The 24,021-nt window shown below is 35.9% G+C and overlaps 1 protein-coding gene across 1 annotated transcript in view; it reads right to left on the reverse strand.

Moving 5' to 3' along the window:
• LOC149785277 (sorting and assembly machinery component 50 homolog) overlaps nucleotides 1-18,552 on the reverse strand; it is a 38,823-nt gene extending 20,271 nt beyond the window's left edge. The window contains exons 1-5 of the mRNA XM_089979146.1: nucleotides 18,450-18,552; nucleotides 13,746-13,799; nucleotides 11,431-11,532; nucleotides 8,497-8,584; nucleotides 1,969-2,072 (exon numbers count right to left, since the gene is read on the reverse strand). Coding sequence (XP_089835272.1) covers nucleotides 1,969-2,072; nucleotides 8,497-8,584; nucleotides 11,431-11,532; nucleotides 13,746-13,799; nucleotides 18,450-18,470 — 369 coding nt within the window. The 5' untranslated portion in view covers nucleotides 18,471-18,552. The remainder of the gene's footprint in view (nucleotides 1-1,968; nucleotides 2,073-8,496; nucleotides 8,585-11,430; nucleotides 11,533-13,745; nucleotides 13,800-18,449) is intronic.
• Nucleotides 18,553-24,021: the final 5,469 nt, after the last annotated feature.

Genomic DNA, 24,021 nt, shown 5'->3' on the forward strand with positions numbered 1-24,021 from the left:
CTATGATGTCTGCAGTGTGACACTTTATAGTGATGTCTAACATTGGGGGATCATGCCGCAGAAATGTAGCATCATGTCCCACCAAGTCACATAATCCTGCACCAGGCTGACCAGTCCTAACACTAACCTCCTAATGCCAAGCACCAAGTGAGCTGTGAGTACCTTTTTACAAGTCTTTGGTACAACTCGGCCAGAGTTCAAACCTGCGACCTCAGGCATCCAAAGCAGATGCTCTAACCACTTAGGCCACCAGAGAGGTCAACCAGTAAAGGTCAAGTCTGTATTGGCCATGTTTGTATAGGCCATGTCTTTAGCAACCATATCAATCAGCAGAGGCCATATCTGTATGGATCATTATGTAACAACCATATCTGTATAGGCCATGTCTTTAGAGACAATGTCAATCAGTAGAGGTCATGTCTGTATTGGCTGTGTTTGTCAAAGCCATGTCTGTATAGGCCATGTCTTTAGAAATCATGTCAATCAGCAGAGGTCATGTCTATAAAGTCAATCAAAAAGAGACTATATCTGTATATCTTTTAGGACACATTTGTGAGGATATATCTGTATAGGCCATGGTTTTAAGAGCCATGTCTGCATAGGACATGTCCATCTGTAGAGGCCATGTCATTCTGTAGAGACTGTGTCTGTATATGCCATATCTTATAGAGGTGATGTCAATAAGGGACGATGTCAATGACTGAGGCTATGTCTGTATATTTGTCCTATCCATAAGCCTAAATTCAACACATTTAAATACTTCTATACTTAAAAATTAACTTATGATATAGACATGTATTTTAAAGGACATCATTTTACATGCACGCATAAACTGCATCATTATTTATCACATGCCTTTCAAATAAGGACATCATTTACATCCGCACATAAATTGCATCATTATATACCAAATGCCTTTCAAATAAGGACAACATCATTTACATGCACACATAAATTGCATCATTATTTATCACATGCCTTTCAAATAAGGACATCATTTACATCCACACATAAATTGCATCATTATATACCAAATGCCTTTCAAATAAGGACAACATCATTTACATGCACACATAAATTGCATCATTATTTATCACATGCCTTTCAAATAAGAACATCATTTACATGCACACATAAATTGCATCATTATTTATCACATGCCTTTCAAATAAGAACATCATTTACATCCACATATAAATTGCATCATTATACATCACATGCATTTCAAATAAGGACAACATCATTTACATGCACACATAAATTGCATCATTATTTATCACATGCCTTTCAAATAAGAACATCATTTACATGCACACATAAATTGTATCATTATATATCACATGCCTTTTAAATAAGGACATCATTATTTTGCACCCACACATAAATTACATCATTATACATCACACAAATTTTAAATAAGGACATCACTGTATATACAAACATAAATTACATCATTATACAACCCTTTTAACACTTTTAAAGGGCAACTTGATTGTACATATACACATAAATATATATCACATTTTTTTCCTTTAAAAATGCATTGTATGGAATTATCTAAACATTTTCTTTTTAATGGATTCCAAGCCTTTTCAACACAGTGAAATTAACTACAATTTACATGCATTTTGTCTTGTTTCAATTTGCTTAGTTAATACATAACTATTGAGCTGCCAATATACTTAAATTCTCACAAAATCCTGTTTTATTTACAAATAATGTAGCTAGTCATGCAAACATCAATATACATACATGGGCCTGTTGACACTATGCTGCCATGACGAATTCTGAAGGCTGAATCAATCTTAAGGTAAATCTACCAACCTAGCATGATGATTGGTTAATGATGTAATGGGATCATAATCAAACAAACTGACAATTACATTATTTAATCCATCAGGGCTTGATTTAGAGCTCAGCACTAAATGAAAAATACCCCCCAAATCTGAATAATAAATATTTACATACCAGACTACCCTCGTTGTTTCCGATTAGAGTGTTGACACTGCCTGAAAAAGTCCGTTTCTCTTCAACCTCATACAATATTTTGTAGCCATCATTTCCAAAGGATTCTGATAGGAATAGGAGAATATACACTAAATTAAGTTTAAATGATGAGAAAAAAATTGTCAGATTGACAAAATTTATTTAGATTTGATCTCTTATCGTAAGAAATTCTCAACTGTGCACAAGACAAAAAAAATGTAATCAAATGGGATACCCTTTAATTCATTCTTTATGAACTAGAGGCATTGTTCAGACTCTGCTCACATAAATATATCCCCACTTATCCAGCATGCCACCACTATACCCTTGATGGAGTCTATAGCACAGAAACTGTGAAACTAGTTGTCTTAAGTCATGGTTAATAACCCTAACAAAAATCATGAAGCACAATGAATTGTCAGAAGGCAAATTTTCATATGATGACCATGCTAAATCTGTCAGTAATTGCAAAACTATTTCAGTTCACATGATTCTGTCATGTACCAAATCCAGCTATATGTCAAGTCAACAGGATTGCTATAAACAGTAAATCACGTGCACCCCATATTTTAAAGATCTCAACAACTTTGACCTTTGATTAAGCTTCCTTCTCATCTATGTGCAAGTAATGAACATGGTCCGGTCAATGAACTTTCTAAAAAAATTTTTTTAATAAAAGTCCAATTTTTTTTCTTCAAGTTACAATGACTACGAACTTTGTTCTTTAAACCTCCAAATAAAGAGACTTTTATCTTAACTCGAGTGCATGACATCCAAAAAGTTTGTAATGCAGAATTTCCTCTTCTTTCAATCTGTACCATTGACCTTTAGACCTTAAAATCAATATGCTTCTTTCTTACCCAAAGTGTCAGCCATCCACAAAATGTTAAAAACGTTGATGGTATAAACCTAGTTATTTTGCAAAAATGAATAATTTAAGATGTGGACAGATAAATGGACTGACAATGACATAGTATTATATTCCCCATGTTTTTATCTCACGTGGCCAGAAATCCAAATGAACTTATGATATGCCTTACATCCATTATATGTTATAAATCATGTGTCCATCAATATTTGCTATTTATTTAAAACTTCTCAAAAACCACTTGACCTGCTTAAAACAAATCTGGCCCAGAGAATTTTGTCATGAAGGACTTTCAATTTGTACAAATAATACTGATCTGCCATCAAATATGACTGCTGTTATTAAAAATAGTAAAAACCATTTTTAAAGGTTTGATCAAACCTGACAGAAAACATACTGTCAAGAAGATATTACAAGTCCATCAAATGATGATGATCCACCTTCAGAGATGGCTGCTGTTACTAAAAAATAAATTTAAAAAACTTCAAACAATTTCTTTCTAAATCCTCTGAAGAGAATTGGACCAAACCTGACTAAAAGTATCCTTCCTAAAGAAAATAGGTCAGTGCACCCAGCCTTAATCTGGGCTGGTTCAGAAAGACACAAGGAACACCTTTTTAAGTTCCATTAAGAAACACCTTTTTTAAGTTCCATTAGCACAACCAGCTACAGCTGTGGATCTGCCAGTAAGATGAAACTTCCATTAATATTAACCTTTAAACAAATTAATTAGTATTAAAAAAATAGGTCACTGAAACCTGGGGTCTTTCAGAATAATGCTAAAAACAAACTGACCAAGTTCCATGAACTATAAATACAGTTGGAGATTTGATGGGAAGGCAAAGTTTTTACACATACATAAACCTTAAACAACAACATTAACTATGCAAACAAGCACCTCTGTATGGGTCTGATGCTCTCATGGCCAAAGCGAATTTCCAGGAACCAAATTTGGTAACAGAAATACCTTCGTACATGACTGAGTTAACATGTTCACAAGATGACTGTTAAGTGCAGGACAAAACTTTTTGTCATGGCCAATGACCTTGAACCTGGTATAACTGATAGAAAAACATTCAACTCAACTCAGACAATGTCATGATATAAGCAATAAATTTGGTCAAATCTATAATTATTATTTCTAGGGGAAATTGATTAAGAGGCATGATTCCTGATATTTGTTGACTATATCCACTTGATTTTTTAAATTCATTCTTTGTGTTATCATTCTCACAAGCTAGTACAGCACGAAAAATGGGACCTTAGATCCAGGAGGTCATGAAACTGAAACCCGGCCAAGTCATACCAAAGACTTGTACAAAAGGTACTAACAACTGCTTTGCTAGGTGCTCAGCATTAAGAGGTTAGTGTTGCAACTGGTCAGCCTGGTGTCAGGATAATGTGACTGGGAGGAATATGATGCCACATGTATGTGGCATGATGCCCCAGTGCTTGACATCACTATAAACTGTCACACTACAGACATCATAGCGATATGACTGAAAATTGTAAAGCTATGTTAAAAATCCAAATTGTACACAAACACACACAAAAAATGAGTCAAGACATTAAAATTAATTACAGTGAGGATTATTAATTTGTTCATTCTAAAGTCTGGCCAAACTTGACTTATATGTACATGTCACTCTGTTCATAAGCTCAGTGCAGTACAAAAATGCAATAAAAGACCTTTAACCTGACTCGGTTCTAAAACTTCTTAACAAAATTTTGATTAAGATGGTGCTCACCCTTTTTGTTCAGAACCAATTCAATATTGCAATAAGTGTTGGCATGAAAACCCTGTATCCAAGACACCATTCATGACATGCAGTGATAAGATTTTCAAGATGGTCACTAGGGTGCTATGTTGGACGTCAGATGAACATCATCAGCTACATATTGCTACTATTGTGTTTCAATCAAAGCATCCTTAAGACTATCAGCTCAACAGAAACAGACATATAAATATTTTGAGTGTAACCATCAAGACAGCCATTTTAGAGGTTAGAGCAACATCATTTTAATATAGACAAAAATACATATTCCATGGAAGTTGTTTTCATTTTAATGCTAGTATTGCCATTACTGTTGAGAAAGCAGAAGTTACAAGATATTTCACATTTTAGGTACTGTGTTTACTGTATATGTTGGGACACCAAAAATTAATTTTAAAAGTATTTGTTTTGGTGCACTGCATGTTCTGGGACACATCATTTTTTTCAAGTCATAAGTTGTGGGACACCTTTTAAATCATTCGAAAATTAATATCAGAAATTGCACTCCAACTGAAATTTTATTTTAAAAAATATAAAACTGTGTACTTGAGATAAAACTCTTTAATCCACTGCAGCAGCATCTCATCAACACAACCCTTCACCTGCACACGTACGATCTATTCTTTCGGTACATGAATATTTTTTTAGCTTTCTCATACCGTGAAAATTTTTTACAGGCAACACATCACCTGAAGCAGAAACTGCAAGGACAAAAGTCAGATTTGTTCCAATCTGCACTAGTCTTGCTAATTCTCACACTTTTGACCCCCATCTTATCGTCAGTCCATCCAGGAATGTGATCAAAGTACACTAGAGTTTCATCTATGTTAATGATCATATTGTCGGCGAAATGATCTGTTTCTCTTCTGGCCTTCACAAATTATCACATGATTTTATTTTCTCCAAATCTTCTGGGTGATGCTGGGTTATCAATGTCCGTGCACAAAGCACTATATTGTGTAACTTTAAAAACTGTTCCATTGGTTTCACTTTATTTTCAAAATATTCATGAATACCAGTGAATAGGAACCGAAGTTAGCTTCCATATCTCAGCCATCTCTGTATATTCAAAAATAAAAAATAAAAAATCAGCACACTTAAAAGAATCCATAGCTGGCTTCTGATTTCAGCTTGCTTTGCAATAAAATAACCTTTGTATAGACATCCTTTAAAAAAATTCTGGCTTATAAGTCCAAAGATGGCTTCTGAGGTCGGCTTGCTTTGTCTTTGATGTCCTGTTGGTCAGTTCAAAGAAGAAGTTTACTGCTGGCTGCCAGTTGTGTTTATTTACCACCAAGGCTTCTAGGTGCTTGGCATCTGTAGTAACAATTAATACTAAGGTGCAATGATGTCTGCGGGTAAAGAGTAATGATACTTTTGTAATCCGCGCTGGAGAAAAGATTGTCACTTGCACTCAAGTGAATGTGTTTTCAAATAATGATTTTTATTTGCGAGATACTGTCATACAGTAGACCTGGATATAGTTCAATCTTTGCTATTTTGCACCTAATACTGTGTCATGCGTAAACGGCAGTTGTCTTCAATATATCAGTTGATTATTTCCCTCTCGTTTGCGAAATCATTTGCTTCTCTTCTGGCCTTCACAAATTCATCACCTAATTTTATTTTCTCCAAATATTCTGGGTGATGCTGGGTCATCGACATCTATGCACAAAGCACTATATTGTGTCACTTTAAAAAAATCCATTGTTTCAATTTATTTTCAAAATTCCCGTGAATACAGATGAAAAGGAACCCAAGTTTGCTTCCATATCTCGGTCATCTTTGTATATTAAATTTTTTTTTTTAAAAATCGGCTCACTTCACAGAATCCATAGTCAGCTTCCGATGTCGACTTGCTTTGCAATAAAATAACCTTGTATTGATATCCTTTACAAAAAAAGGTAACCAAAGTCAGCTTCTGAGATCGGCTTGCTTTGTAATAAAAAAAAAACTTTTGTCTTTGGCGTCTTGTTGGTAGTTCAAAGGAGGAGTTAACTGCTTGCTGCCAGTCATGTTTATTCACCACCAGGGCTTCTATGTGCTTGGCATCTATGGTTACAATTAATACAAAGGAACATTGATGTCTGCGGGTAAATAGTATGGATACTTTTGTAACCAAAGCTGGTGAAAAGATTGTCACTTGCACTCAAGTGAATACGTTTTCAGATGATGATTTTTATTTGCGAGATACTGTCATACAGTAGACCTGGATATAATTCAATCTTGATTATTTTGCACCCAACACCGTGTCATGCAAGAATGGCATCTTCAAGATATCGGCTGACTATTGCCCTCTTGTTTCCGATTTTGTTGGCTCTAGTTTTCAGTCAGATAACATGTTCAAACCTTTGAGCACTACCACGCACAACTGTTTCTCAATGTTCATGTCAATGAACAACATGGTGTGTGGTATCGGACATAATTGATACATGCTACAGTATGGAAGCATACGCTACTTATACGGATTTTGTGGATATATTTTATTCTTTAATGCTCATGTTGAAAAAAAGGAATAAATGATAACAACACAAGGTTAGTTTCTTTCTTTTTATTATCAATTAAGTGTTTTATTTATCTATTATATTGAAACGTGCAGTTGGGGGGGGCAAGCACAAATGCAATAAAATAATTTTTGTTTCTTAAGTCTTGGGACATATGATGAAAGTGAAAAAAATGTTTCAATATAAGTTCTGAGACAGGAAAAATAATATTTATTTTATTGTGTCCCAATATATATGGTAAATTCGGTAGTCGCACTGGCATCGTTTTCATTTTGGACCAACAGGATGTAGTAAGACATGTTCTAATAAAAAAGAAAACCATGATGAAATGACCTTCCATTTGATAGTAATTGTAATAATAAGATTGTCAAGGCAGCCACCACTGATCAGCACCACTTTTATTTATGACCAACCAGACATCGAATCAAGATTTTGGGTGGAAAAAAACCATGACCATCCACTCAAGAGGAATAGTGATATCAAGATTTTCAAGATGGATGCCATGGCAGGCATACTGACTGTCAGATTGGCACCAATTTCATTATAGCTAGTCATTATAAGAAGTCTTTTGGTGAAAACTTCAAGTCAATATGACCATCCTCTCAGGATGAATAACAATATAATTTTCTAGCTGACCATTGTGGTAACCATACTGGATTTCGGGCTTGCCATTCAGGACCAACTAGACTTCATATGAAGACTTTTAGTGAAAACGCCATGTTGATATGTCTGCTGCACAATCACTGATGACAATAACAATATGATTTTCAAAAAGGGTCATTGCGGCAGCCATACTGGATGTCCAAGTGGTGTCATTTTCAGTTATGACCAAGCAGGCCTTGGAATGAATGTGTATGTGAAGTTCCAAGCCAATCATCTAAGTTTTTCAGGAGAAGTAGCAATTACGAACTTGAGCAAATGGACAGACAATGGCCAAATGGATACTCCATAAACTCTGATAGTCTGTGACCAGTATAGCTAGAAATATAGGTCAGTGTGATCTACTATCACCTGAGATGATTCAAAAAGCTGCTACTAATTTTCATGATAATCTAGATGCAGATGATACTGGCAATACCAGTGGTATAGCCTAAGCTATTCTGTACTTCAGACATGAAAGTTACAACACACAAGAAAACACAAATATTTCCAATATGGACAAACACAAATATTCAATAATAAAAACTTCCATTACTTTCAATTGGACTTGTGAATGACAACTAATGTAGGTCTACACAACCAAAATAAATCACAAAGGTCTAAAGAGATGTCCTGTGTTTAAGAATTTCAATCCATTTGTGGGGGGGGGCCTATATGCATTGATGTGTGGACTTATAAATCGATTCTGTCAGCTTCTGCTTACCATCAGCGGTGTCTATTGTCATTTGTACCCTTTTAAATATCCCCAGTCTGTCTAGTGTGGACTTTACTTCAAGGCTCTTAAAAATCAACTGGAAAGAAACAAAGGGTGTCCATGTTAAAAAGATATTTCTTTGTCTTTGAATCCTGTGTACCAGATCTAAATATTATCAAACTAACCACTGATAACACAGCTTGTCTCCACATATGATTTAGTAATCTTAAGTAGCAATTATAATGATGTACAGAAATATATGAAGGCTAGAATGACCTTGAACGCTCGGTGGCCTAGTGGTTAGAGTATCCGCCCCAGATGCGGAAGGTTGTGGGTTTGAACCCTGGCCGAGTCATACTAAAGACTTCTAAAAATGGTATTAACAGCTGCCTCACTAGACACTCAGCACTAAGAGGTTAGATTTAGAACTGGTCGGCCTGGTGTCAGGATAATGTGACTAGATGGGACATCATGCTACATGCCTGCGACATGATGCCCCAGTACTAGACATCACTTTAAACTGAAACACAGCAGACATTGTAGCGATATGACTGAAAATTTGTTAAAGCTACATTAAAAAAAACAAAGTAACAAATCAAAGCACAAAGAATAAGCTTGAATTTTGACATCTGTATTCAAAATTATATAAGGGCTTAGACAATAGGTGAAGACAAGCTTGAATTATTATGCAAAAACAGTGTCTGAGAAATGGACTTAATTATTAACCCAACTCAATAAAACATGAAATATATGTAACTGCAAACTACTATAATTATGGTAGAGATGCCAACATTGTTACTATGAAAATGGAGTCCTCATTGGCCAGTGGTATGGTGGCCACCTAGACCACAAATGGAATCCAGGGGAAAATGTCCCAATGTAGGAACCAACACAATCTCAAGTGATGAACCCCAACTACCACATTATTACATATAAGATCTGTAATGCACATTAAGTACCTCTAAAACACTACTTTCATAATGAATTTCAGCAAGAATTATTATGGGTTGGTGGTAATTTTATCATTACATCCTTATTTCTTTAAAAAAAATCGTGAACAGCCATTGAATCTATATTTATACACTATGAAACTGATATGTGACTGACAAAAATCAATAAAATAACAGAAAAGTTGTATTCTTGGAAAGCCTCATATGTTTTCATGCTCAAAGTTTCTATTTTTCCTAGTTGATGTTCCTAATTAAAAGTGTACTTGACATCCATTCATAAAAATGGCAACAGTGTAAATGTTAAACATCTTGAACATAACTAAAGATGAGGTTATCATGTGGGTGGACTAATCCATCTTGCCTTTAAAGCTGCATTTCCTCTTGAAAATGGTAGACTGAGATAAAATGATTATTGTGTCATTATAATAAGCTTATGTGATTTACAATACATTCTCTTCATGTATGCATACCATGATGAAAAAGAATCAACAAAACTGACCAAGTAGCACATGCAACTGTAAACAGCCAAGAGATATTAACTTGGGGGGGTCAACAATGCAAAGTTTTGTGCATGTACTTGTTTTCCAACTCTCACTATTGGACAATTTGCATGACACTGCTACCAGACTTACCTAAAACTACGCAATGGTCTCATTAAAAAAAAAAACAGAACATTCTTGTGGACATGATGCATTTTCACAATCTGTCACCAATACTTGAAAGCTGGCCTCATTTTCAAAACTGCTATGTTTCTGAGTGCAATCAATATTTTTAGTCTGCAAAACTGATTTCCTGAACAGTAACAGCGATGTATCTGAGAGGACCACAGTACTAGATGGTATGGGGGAGTATGGTACAAACTGGGTGATCTGGGTGGATTACAGTATGATCTGGGTGGATTAAAGTGACAAATGAGTGACCTGGGGGAATAATTGTACATACTGACTGATCTGCATGGATTACGTTAAAAACAGGATTATCAGAGGGAATTACAGTACAAACTAAGTTATATGGATGGATTACAGTGCAAAACTGGGTGATTTGGGTGGAGTAAAGTACAAACTGGGTGATTATGGTGGATTACAGTACAAACTGGGTTATCTGGGTGGACTGCATTACTAACTGGGAGATCAAATGGATTACGGTACAGACTGGGTGATCTGGGTAGATTACAGTACAAACTGGGTGATCTGGGGGATTATTGTACAAAATGGTTGATCAGAGTAGACTATAATACAAACTGGATGATCTGTGCAGTCTACACTGCAAAATGGGTGATCAGGAGGGGTTATAGGACAAACTGGGTGATCAGGGAAGATTACAAACCAAAACTGGATATGTGGGGGTTTACCCTGCAAAATGGGAAATTTGGAGGGACTACAGTATATACTGAGTGATCAGAGAAGATTACAAAACAAACTGGATGATCTGTGGGGATTACACAACAAAAAGGGTGATCTGGAGGGATTACAGAACAAACCAGGTGATCTGGGAAGATTACATCCCAATACTGGATGATATGTGGGGGATTACACTGCAAAATAGGTGATTTGGAGGAACTACAGTACAAACTGAGTGATCAGGGAAGATTACAATATAAACTACATGAACTGTGGGGCAGTACAGTGCAAACTGGGTGATCTGGAAAGATTACAATCCAAACTGGATATGTGGGAGATTACAGTGCAAAATGTGTGATCTGGAGGGATTACAGTGTAAATTGGGTGATCTGGGGGATTACAGTGCAAACTGGGTGATCTGGAGGGATTACAGTGCAAACTGGGTGATCTGGAGGGATTACAGTGCAAACTGGGTGATCTGAGTGGATATCAGTGGCCAGACAATCATTATCAATAGTTAGAAGCTAGGCAGAAAATGTCATTTTGTGAGCTTAGAGCTGGATTGGGAGAATGCAGCATGAATGAGGAACATTTGTCAGCATCTTGAGATCTAAGGTATTACATAAGTCACTATGCATCTTATCTATACATACTTCTTCAAAGTTGTTGGCACCAAAAACTGGTTGAATAGCCTGGACAACCAAATCATCTTTTGTTTTTGCAAGTCCATCTATGACAACCTTCTCCACCTTCACCTAAAGTAAAACAAAATGAAAACAAATTAATTAAAATATGTTTAAACTCTACTACTATCAGATATATAAGAACTTAATAGCTCTTTCAAAACATACACAAATTTGTTTTTAGTACTCAAAGTTATATAATCCATGTGGATACATGTACAACAGTCACATGTACTCCTTCCTTTTCCATCATATCCCAGACTACATCATTTTTTGGACATAATATCAAATTAAAGAAAGAAAAAACTGAGATACAAGTATAGAAATACAGGTATACCGGCTTTGTTTCTTCATCTACACTAAAATGTCCGGAACTAACTTCTTACAGACCACTGCCTTCCATCAGGCTTAGCATTGTTATCAACATGGCAGCTTCTAAATTTTTAGGAGTTCATAAATATAACCCAAGAGCAGACAGTTCTATTTGGAGTTTGGCACCAATTCACTTGACAAATCAGTCGCTGTTTGTAATATGTGCAAACCTGAAATCAAATAAGTAGGTGGAAAGATTAACCTCTCAACTCGTTTATGATGCACCATTACCGTGCAACAACATGAGACAATCCTGGCACAAGATTCCAATAAAGACACACCTAACATTTCTGGTTGCATTATGCTAGTTGCAAAGACTAAATATAAATCTTCATCACAAACAGCCACAGCCATCACTTATGACATTGCCAGTTCATCAATTATGACTTGCATCACTACAGTATTATGGAAAAAAGGGATTCTTAAACAATGCATTGGTGCTTGATTCACGATGTGTTGTGCCATCTAGACATGTTCTAGAAAATTATCCCAGATAAGTATTTAAAAGTAAAAGAGGACAAAAAAGTCATGCCTTTCCCTGGCATCTAAAGTTGCATTAATGGACAGGTGTTTGTATCTCAGGTTGAAATCATTGATATTACTAATTTTCTATATTATAAATTCATGTTTCCAATCAAAGCCAGACATTTGTCGATGTGAAAATTTAAGATTACATGTATCTTTTTACTTATTTTTGTTCCTTTCATGATTATACTGCAGTATATGAACCTTTTAATCATTTTATTTATTGACCAAACAATTTTTTTATAAAAAAAATAATACTGCCACTCTTCTGCAAATTTTTCTTTCTGGCTGATTTAAGTTTTCACTCGTGTTTATTGTTTACAAAATCATTCACGTAATTATTATATTTAGTGGGTGTTTTGGTGAAATAAAATGCAACATGATTATATTGTCTTTATTAAATGCAAGGAAATTGCTATTAATACAGGACAAAATAACCAAAATTAACATTAGAAACATAAATGCTGTCAATGATCAATATGTATTGATATATAATGTAATATAAACATGCTGTATTGCTATATATTACAATACATTTTTCCTGGCAATATACTCATCCCTATTCATTAATGTCACAAAATTATATTAACACTGTCATGAAATGTATGAAACACATGTCTTAGTTATTCTGCTAATGCATAGCAGATACACTATGTGCTTTTATACTTAGGGCTGTTGCATACAGACATACACGGAATGCATTTTTTTTCTTACAAATATATAAGAGACTCTGATTACTGAAAACAAAATTCTAAACTGCATCTATGGGAGACTTCTCCACATTGGAAGATAGAAAGTGCCTTCCCAAAAGTTCCACGTAAATTTTACTGGAACAAACCTAAACATATTAAAGTATGATTTATTATTATATTTTGTATCTACAATAATTTTTTATCCTAAGTGCATCAAGGGAGAATATTAAGTTATAACCATGTCACCAAATAAATTAAAATTATTATTATTCTATGAGTAAAATAAGTATTTCAAAATAATATTCAACAAAGCATTGTAGGCACAAACTATTAATTATTACAGCACTTCTCCCATAAAACAAGTGAGCCAGACAAACAAATTTGTTAAATTGTAGTCAATGGGCTTATCAGCCAAACATAATCAAAATAGATATTTGCCAAACTTTTGTTACAGTGGGCGTGGGGGTATCAACAAGCATGGGCTCTTCACTGGGTAGGTCAGAAAAATTCCCTCATAGTTACAAATCCAGCATCTTTTTTAACTTATTCTACACAGTAAATAACACTGAACCTACTTAAAATTCTAGTCATTCAACTGGATGATCATCCTGAAAAAGTGATGTGTCCTTCTTCAGTCATCAATCGTACATACAAGTAGTTAAGTGCTATTTTTTAACCTTGATTACTGATACTCACAGGGAGATTTTTAATATTTGCACTCCTCCTCACATTTGGTGGCTTCTCAGGTTCCTGAAAACATAAATATATAAAACCATCATCAATTATAACATTTATACATGATAGAACAAATTAAAATGATGTAGATTTAGCATTACTAAGACCATTGTGTGAAAGGACCAACATTACATGAACTCCTTTACCTGTGTGACATAGCCAACATATGTAACATCACCATCTTTGGAGCTGAACCTGAACTATGGGGCATCAGAAAAGAGTGAGAAGAGGGAATCTTTGCAATAGAAGCAGGTAAGAAGTACCTAATTGATAATAATCCTCTTCCCCCCCCCCACCGAAAATAAATACATTTTAATAGCAGTAACACATTACCTTGTACCTTTGCATCGCTGAGTTTAAAAGTTAGAAGGGAGGCTGGTGGCCTCAACAAATCTGGTGCAGAGAACTATTATCCTAACATTAGAAGTATTAACTACTGTATGCTGGTAGAAATGTTGGGCCACATGTTGTGCTGTCACTATAGAGCCCAATGAAACAATGCCTTTACTCTGATGTGCCAAAGATCAAATGAAAAATGAGAAAGTAGTATAAGACTGCCATCATCCAAAAAGGAGTGGTTCAAATAGCCCCTAATTTCATGGGTTTGTTCTCATGAAAGAAAGGTTCATCTCAGTGAGGGACTTGAAAGCTATCTTCAAAGTTAGAATATCCACCTGAAAATAGTCGCCCCAAAAATATCAGAGACACCCTTAATAGAGATGCTTCAGAACCTTTCATCTTCCTTTAGAAGCCAATCAAATAAAACCTATGAGAACTATGGGTAAGGTTCTCAAAGGTAGCTCACCTAAAGGGTTCATAAGGAGATTTTGTCATCACCCAAAGAACACAAAAAGATCCTCACTAAACATTGGTACATGAGATACCTGTCATTTAAGATCAAAATAACCAATAAGATCAGAGAGATATGCGTCCAATCCAATGGCAGAACCCCAAGAGAACTTGATGCCCGATAGCCTTTAATAGTGGACATGAAACATGAAAGCTACAAAAAATATGCAACTGTGCTCCTCAAAGGACAGCTAGGATGAACATGTTTCCTACTGCACCAGTTGAAAAAGATTCTCCACTCTGCTTCATAAACCCTGGAAGAAGAATGCTTCATAGCCCTGAAAATGCAGTTGGCAACCTTGCTTGAAAACTGGTCCTGGCAGACTGATCACTTCAAATGTGCCAAGTATGAAGGTGGAGAATTTGGGGGCTGCGGTGAAAGAGAGACCTCTGTACTGTGCTGGGGGATTTCCTCAGAGAGCTCACCTACCAACAGGTACAGTAAGTTGTTGAACCAAGACCATTTGGGGCATGGGGGTGGGGGTAGGTTGTGGCTACCAATATCAACTGAACAACGGAGATCCAGACTTGGTGTAAGAATCATTTTCAAAGGTGAGATGTGTGTGAACAGACAATCCCACTTTAGACTAAAAGCTTCCGCCACCCAGGTCTCCAATCTGGTACTGAAGAGACATAAAAAGGCAGCTTGATGTTCTGTCTTATAGCAAACAAATTCACCATGGGTCTTCTCTCTCTCCCTCTCTCTCTCTCTCACACACACACACACACAGACATGGAAAAGAGACTCTGCTACCAACTGGTGTAGAAAACATTATGAGGACCACATGGCTCCTTCTGGACAAACTGTCCACACAAACATATTCCTCTTACAGACCTGAGTAATCTCCACCGAGTCTGCCCAATGGAGGAGCTTCTAGACTTCTACACAAGGAGTAGTAATGTGTAGCTCCCTGATGCTTGAGGTATGCTACTAACAAAGTGTTGTATGAGACAACCATAATGCAGTGGGAATTCATGAGGTACGCTACTAACAAAGTGTTGTATGAGGCAACCATAATGCAATGGGAATTCATGAGATACGCTACTAACAAAGTGTTGTATGAGGCAACCATAATGCAATGGGAATTCATCAGGTTGACACACCCATACATACCTAGAAACACAGACCACATTTCCAAGCTGATTTTAAAAAGGGTCACTTCTTCCCCAAATCATTATCCCTAAAGAACTAGAACTTTTGGCTCCAGGTGAGCATCTCATCCTGAATATGATGCATTGGTGGACAGAAAAAATTGAGTTCAGGGATGCTGTTATACACATATATCTATATTTTTTGCAACAATTGGTAAATGATTTTACTTAATTTTATAATTTTTATTCATAGCTTTAAATTGTACAGAATATCTTTCGTAAGTTTTGCCTTCATGACCTAAGTTTCTTAACAGCATAATATTGAGTTATTAATAATAATCTTAATAATAAGACTTAATGACACCTATGGTTTAATATCTCATTGGATGATGGGGTATTGACTTTTTAGAAGAATTCAGTAATTTTTCATTGGTTGGGCTAGGTTACATGAGTAGGCAACTTTGACATAAAATGCGTAATGTGACTGTCACATGGGGGTATATTGTGTGTGTATAAGGAGTGAAGCAATCAGATTCCTTCCAATTTTGAAGACATTCTCATTTCTTGTGTTCCTATTTTTAGTCTGCATACATGTTTTATGCTGTGCTGGTGAGTTCGGAAATAAAAGGAACTCATCTCTAATGAATATACTAGTATTGAAAAACAATTAATTTTGTTCTGTTAAAGATACTCATCATCCTTTAACCAAATTTTGGGCATTCTCTGGCTTCCACTGCATTCCATACAAATGATATGTATGTCATCAGAATTTGAAAAAAATGCATCCATTTGCTTCTGAATTTGACTCCATTGGCAAAAGACATCAGAGTGAATATAATCCATCTAAGTAACTGGACTTTTACTTGTGAAAAATGTGCCAATAAGGGCTGACAAGTGTGTGAAATATTCCTGAAAATTTGGCCTCTTGTTCCCCTGTCAGTTAACCTTACTCAACACCATTTATTTAGGCAGTAAAATGTCAACCCAAACAACATAAAATATCAGGGTAGATGTCTTATATTGTAGAACTACACCTAGTTATGATATTGTTTTGGTGCTACATCTTACTGCCTAAATAACGGCATTGTGTAGCATGTTACAATGTTGACTAAGAATCTGTCATGCTTGGCTGCACATATCAAAGCTTCTCCACAAGCTAAAGCCATGTTGTTGTTGTTGTTGTTGTAGGGCTTAACGCCATTTTTCAGCACAAGATAGGCTATACATGGCGGCCAGTATTAATGGTGGAGGAAGAACCCGGAAAACCCCCGGAAAGAACCACCGACCCACGAGAAGCTACTGGCAAGCTTTCTCACATAACCACATTAGCCGAATCCGAGACTCGAACCGACGCAGACAGAGGTGAGATGGCAGTGATCCGTAACGGTGAGCGCTTTAGACCACTCGGCCACTCGGGGCCCCAAAGCCATGTTGATTTAGGCAGTCTTGATTTACTCAGTCTTCTTTTTGATAAATTCCAATTCTCATACAAGCACATGGAAGTGTTTTCAAGTTCTGTTGACCTATATTTCATTCGGTTTGAATGTGATATAAGCATGGAATGCCAAAACTGGTTAAATGGATGAAAAAACAAAGCTGTCTTAACATGTTCATCAATATTAGTATATTTTTATTCATTTCATTAAAGAAACATTCTTCAACCTAATCCAATTTCAGCATTCCCAGCTTCCATCACATTCCAACCATCTGAATGCAACATGAAGATGTGTTCATTTGCTACTGTCAGATTTTGATTCCTCAGGATAAACACTGCAAAGTAAGTATAATCACAGGAGTATGATGTTTTGTCAATAAAGAACAATGAAATCTCTGACATGAAATCACCTTATCAGTACTATAAATGAACATATGGAGTGCAGACATGACCACAACCCTCCGCTCGATTAGACTTTTCTCATGCGTCTTTTATCATTTCAGAATCGCAAGTCCATAATGGTGAAAATAAAGGTTAATTCGCCTGATTGGATTCATGTGATGGTTGACTGAGAGTTATGTGTTGGTATGTTACTGTCTTTTGAATGGATACGTATAATTTTTCAGTCTTCTTGCAATTCTGAAATGATAAAAGACACGTGAGAAAAGTCGAATCAAGCGGAGGGTTATGATCATGCTTGCTCTCTCTGTGTTCATTTATAGTACCGATAAGGTGATGTCATGTTGTCAGAGATTTCATTGTTCTTTATTGATAAAATGTCAGACTCCTGAGGTATAATCAATTAGGTTTAAATTTGTGTAAGAGTGTCTATATGGGCTGCCAAGTCTGTGGGATATTCCTGAAAATATTACATCTTGTTTTCCTGTCAGAGGACTTGGGAACATGCTTTACAAGGTTGTAAGACATAGCACCAATTATAAATAGCATGTAATACATCCTACATTGTAGGACTAGACTACACCCGGGTATGAAAATTTACACCTAACCCAAGACAGACACGTTTGTTTTGACCTCAGGATGGTTTAATTCCTTATGACAGTTATTGCCATCAGCTGACACGCAGCAATTAAAAACATCAGTTAGAAAAGAAAACAAAAACCAATAAGGCGGAGAGTAATTTGTTGGTCTCTACAGTACTAAGCGTCAGAGAGCGTGCCACATTAACATCCATAATCAACCACCCGTGCTAATACAATTAAATGCTATACTGATAACTTTTTAACAGAGTAAAATACATGCAGATATAACATTTCATATATTCAACAAACTTTTGCGTGTACTGTTCCCATGTTTGTTTAAATAAAGTAAAATTGCATTTAATGTAAAGAAGGTCGTCCGGCAAGGTTGAACTCTTCTCTTGCGAAGACAGAAAATGTGGTTTGAAAGGGAGGTAACTTTTCGAATTGGCAGCTGAGAGTTTTATTGATAAATGTTGAACAAATTTAATATCTAAGCCATGTTTCATGAATTTTTGTCACCATTAATACCTGCTTAATTAAAATCAAAATTTCAAATTTGTGGATGCTGTTTTGCATGGTTCCTTTATGTGGAAAGAATTAGTACAAGTAAGGTACGATTAGTGCGGTATTCTATTTTCGATGCTTTCTTCCAGAAGACCCTATTTTCGATCAAACAACGTTTTGCTTTTTTTCAGTGCATTTGTAACATCCAAATATATTGATTTCTGCAGAAGCTGTCATAAAATATCTAACAGATGAATAGCAATCATGTAACTGTCACATTCAAACTATATTATTTTATGGTAACATGTTCGTTACCGGAATGCAATATAACGTGCACTTAGTTCTTGACGTGTCATCAATATTTGCGTGTAACATTGTTTTGTGAACGTCGAACGTCGTCTACTGGTAAGAACGTGCACCTTTTTGGAAACAGAAGTGACGAGAATAAACGTGATGTGTGATGCTCCTTGTTTGTTATTCTAGATAAACTACTTGTTAGGTTAACTCTAATTGTTAGGTAGTTTTTGAATGCACACAGCGGAAAATGTGTATTTGGCAATTGAATAAAATCACAAGAAAGGTTTCCTGAAGATGTTCTTAGTGTTTAAGAGAAATTTGAACATTTGCACAACCCAAGATCTTAATTTTGTATATCATTGACCATCCCAACATCATTCCCATCCTTAATTTGTGTGTGGTGTTTCTTGCGAACTCATATGCTTGTTTGTGATTAATATCATTAGCTGGGCCACCAACATTTATTTACAGTGAAAGCAGGTGTTCATTAAAAAATATTTGGTGAAATGAGATTTAAATATGGCCTAATATTCAGATCAAAGAAAACACAATGTACCATGGTACCATATTAGTGTCAAAGTTTGTGGCCCTGGAGTGAGAGCTAGCAATTCAAGTCAGAGCCACCATTCTTAAGTTTTTCATTTATTGGAAATCCACATCAGACATTTATGAAACTTCAAAAGCAATGTACAAAAATTGGTTTCTATAAGATGTACTTCTTATATTTTTGAAAATATAATAAAGTATACAATAATCCTGTCTGTTTCATATACAAAATATACACACAGTAATACATAGAAAGAGAAATATTGTTACACAAATCAGATTGTATGTTTCTTACAAAACACTGTACAAGTGATTCTCATTATTCAACATGAGACAAGAAATCTTTAACATCATTTGTTTCCACCAATAACGAGAAATGACAGCTATGGGATCATGACTGTCCAAAAGAATTGACTCTCAAGATTTCAGTTTTGACTCTTGTGATTTTCATTTTTGCTTTTGAGATTTTGGAATAAAGGGTCAACTGACTCATCAGTTTTTGCAATCTATTGAGAACCTTGCATTGGTACATTACTGTTGGTGCTGTAGACAAACTTGATGCCTGTTTTGCACTTCTTTTTCCAATACACCGTGTGGCAATATTGTATTGTATTGTATATTGTATTCTTGGAGAACTTAAAAGTCTTTGAGTATAGAAATAAAATCAACTGCATTTAAAACTTCCAAATTGAATAAAAGCAAAATTTTTTCATTTTGGTTTTCATCAAAAGTACAGAAAAAACAATGTGCTGGTATGTGAAGAATTAGTAACATTTGTACCTTGTGACCTCAAGCCTCAAAGACACGTATCTGTTTATTCCTTTACAATTGTAGACTTGATGTATTACATCACAGGAATAATTCTGACTAGTTTCCTATCATTTAGGTTAACAGTAGTTAAAGTACAGAAAATATCTCTCTTTTTGCATGGTACCAAAGTTGTTTTTTTTCTTTCTATGTTGGTAGAATTTGGTACTAGTGCCAAATTTTCATTGGATGAAATGTGTGGTAATAATTGAGACAAATTGTATAAGTGCATTAGATACAAATATGTCAGCTATATAACTCATAATAATGATAAAGTTAGTTGTTGTTGTTGTTGTAGGGTTTAACGCCATTTTCAGCACAAGATAGGCTATACATGGCGGCCAGTATAATTGGTGGAGGAAGAACCCTGGAAAACCCAAGGAAGAACCACCGACCCACAAGAAGCTACTGGCAGGCTTTCTCACGTACCAATGTTAGCCGAGGCTGGACTCGAACTCACGCAGACAGAGGTGAGATGGCAGTGATCCGTAACGGCGAGCGCTTTAGACCACTCGGCCACTCGGGGCCCCGATAAAGTTAGTAACAGGATTGAAGCCATGTTGGATTGTATCTTGTGGGAACAAGAAACACAATTACTTGAATGAGATGTTTATTTCAATACATTTGAATGATGAATGAATGTGACACCTGATTTATGTGCATAAAGTCCAACAATGGATACAACAAAATGATATGCACAAAATTAACAATATACAGTATATAAGAAAATGATAGCATTCCTAAATGGAACCGATCAAAAACTGGAATATCAAGAAATAAATACAAATGATCCTGTATATGAATGGATATGATCAACATACAGAACTATCACCATATATGATTAGTATATGAAATTATTTACAAGCATTGTTACAGTAGTCCGAGTTTCTTCTGACCCTTGCCATTTTGACATTTATGTTGGGATGTACATACTAACATAAATGTCCAAATATCAAAAATGGGGTGCAAGGGTCAGAGGAAACTCCAACTAGACTAACAGATGGATCTATCAATATGATATGATCACTCTATGAAATTTATAAGCATGTATGACTGGTTCGTTGACAAGCATGGTGTGTGTGTGATTGAATTTCACTTCAATACTGACATTGAATTAAAGTTTCACAGAAAAAATGGTATTGAATTAAATTTTGCCACAAATAGTGATATTGACTTAGATTCAGTTCAGAAGTGGAATTTATAATGTTATCTCATGGTGTCTGGCTGAAATTGCAGATTCAGTAGCAGTAATAGCTTACCCATCACTGTTGTGAAGCTTAATCTTTTTCGTGTCAAATTATCAATAAAATATAGACAACTCATGCACCTTGCGTGCACTTGCATAGAAACAGTCATCTATTTATTTCAATGATGCTGTGTTAATGGTTGTCATTCATAACATAACCAGAGAAAAATTGTCGTTGAGTTTTAACCTGTCTGTTCTCCCTTCAATAATATTTCATCTAGTGTTGCATTCATCCATCTCATCTTCTGGGGGTTTTTGTTGTTGGTAATCCATGCCATTTTTCATTATTTAGTACTGGAGATGTCTTCTTGGGTAGCTACATTGTATCCCACCCTAAAGGGGCTAGGTTACACCTTTTTATTTTCAAAATCTAATTGGTTCATGGGTAAGGCTTCTTTATTAAATTATAATGCAACATGGGTCCAACTTTTATTAATAAGGATTAATAATTCCATTAATTAAATAATTCATTAACATAATTTGGTGGGTTTGTCTGCTTTACCATTGTATTTTAATCAATTTGTGACTCATTGCTTTGTTATTGTGTGTGTCTGGATTGCTCTTATTAACAATATAGGTTAACAATTGAATACCACTTTATTTAACAAAAATAGGAGAGTGAGAAGACAGGAAATTTCTCTCAATGAACCATTGTTTACCTTTGTGCAAATAAACAGGGATATATATATAGCATCCAGTACATACAAATAGATGACTTTCATTTTAAAAATAATATAGTATTATTATTACTGTTCTCTTTCAGATAACTTTTAATTTTGAGAACAGTTGTCTACCTTGTTCAAATACACTGGGGTGACCATAGCATGCTGTTCATTAATAATAGGTTAGATGTGTGAAAATAATGCAATATTGTTATTATTGTTCTGTGTTATTATTGTTCTGTGTAAAATGACCTTTATTTCAGAGAACATTTGCCTGCCATGGGCAAATACACTTGGGATTATAAAGCCCACCATACATACAAACTGTTGTCTGAAAATAATACAGTATTGTTATCATTATTATTCTTGTTCAGATAACATTTATTCCACTACTGTGAGAAAATGTGGTGATTAGAAGGACCCTTGAGACACTCACCATGACTGCCTCACATGTTCAGAGTGTGCATGTAAGAATCGTTGTACCTTTTGCACAAAATGGACAAATAAAGTCTGATATCTAGCCGATTCCAGGCGTACATATAAATTGTGGAAGAAACTTCAATCCCCTTTGTTATCTGAATTTTCAGAAATTTCTCTTACAGAGCCACAAAAAGGAACAGTTATTCAGCTCAGAGGAAAAGCTATGGGATCAGTATCTTCTGCGGTTGTTAAGGCATTTCCTGTAGAAGGGAATGAATGTTCAAAGAGTAGATCACCTCCCCCCCAAAAGGGAGAAGTTGAACAGGTTCACGGTAGCATGAGGAAGGAAGTATAATGTTCAAAACAAGATAGCTGATTGCTGCCTTACATGAGGGAGGAAGTGCACTGCTTGTCACAAGGTAGCATGTCATACCCTTGCAAGAAGGAAGATCTGCACCTCATCCAACACTTCTGAGGTAGTGTCATGTGCTTATGAATGGGAGAAGCAGCACCAAACTTTGATGAGTGATGAAGACAATCTAGTCTCTTTCATATCTAGGACCAGACTTTGATCACCATTTACAAAGGATGGATTTCTGGCTGGGGTCCCTGTGCATGCACCCAACTCCCAGTCCTAGCTGTTTTTCCAATGTATCAAATTCCATTTGGGTTGCTCATTTAGAGTCAGGGGGCATAATTCTTCAGGGGTTCATCTGTTGTGGTCTTCTCCTCACATTCATCTTAGCATATCTCCAATGCCAGGGAGGCACAAATGCTTCTCTCTTCTCTCTGTGTAGAGGTCTAGAACCTCCTTCACTGGAACACCTCCAAGCTTGCTACAGTCCTTATGGAATGGATTCTTCACTGCTCCATATATGAGTCCCATTTGTTACAAGGGGGAAAGACTCTGGTGGATTTGTTTATGACTAAGTTCAACAACAGACTTCCCTTTTTCATCTCTCCAGTCCTGAACCAGAGAGAAAAGGCAGTAGATGCATTCAGCTTCCAGTGGGAGTGTCTGTTCATGTACACCTTCCCACCTTTCTGAATGTTACCTCAAATTCTGCAAATAGGCATAGGGGCACCGAGTGGCTGAGTGGTCTAACGTACTCTCCGTTATGGATCACTGCCATCTCATCTCTATCTGCATGGGTTCAAGTCTCAGATTCGACCAATGTGGGTATGTGAGAAAGCTTGCCAGTAGCTTCTTGTGGGTCAGTGGTTCATTACGGGCATTTCCTGGGTTCTTCCTCCACCATTAATACTGGCGGCCATGTATAGCCTATCGTATACTGAAAAATGGCATTAAACCCTACAACAACAACAACAACAACAACAGCAAATAGGCATAAATTCACTGCTGATATCATACCCTTAGCCCCATTGTAGCCCCAACAGT

Source organism: Sinohyriopsis cumingii, chromosome 13, assembly GCF_028554795.1.
Source record: "Sinohyriopsis cumingii isolate HCF-2022 chromosome 13, ASM2855479v2, whole genome shotgun sequence".
In the NCBI taxonomy this organism is placed as follows: domain Eukaryota; kingdom Metazoa; phylum Mollusca; class Bivalvia; order Unionida; family Unionidae; genus Sinohyriopsis; species Sinohyriopsis cumingii.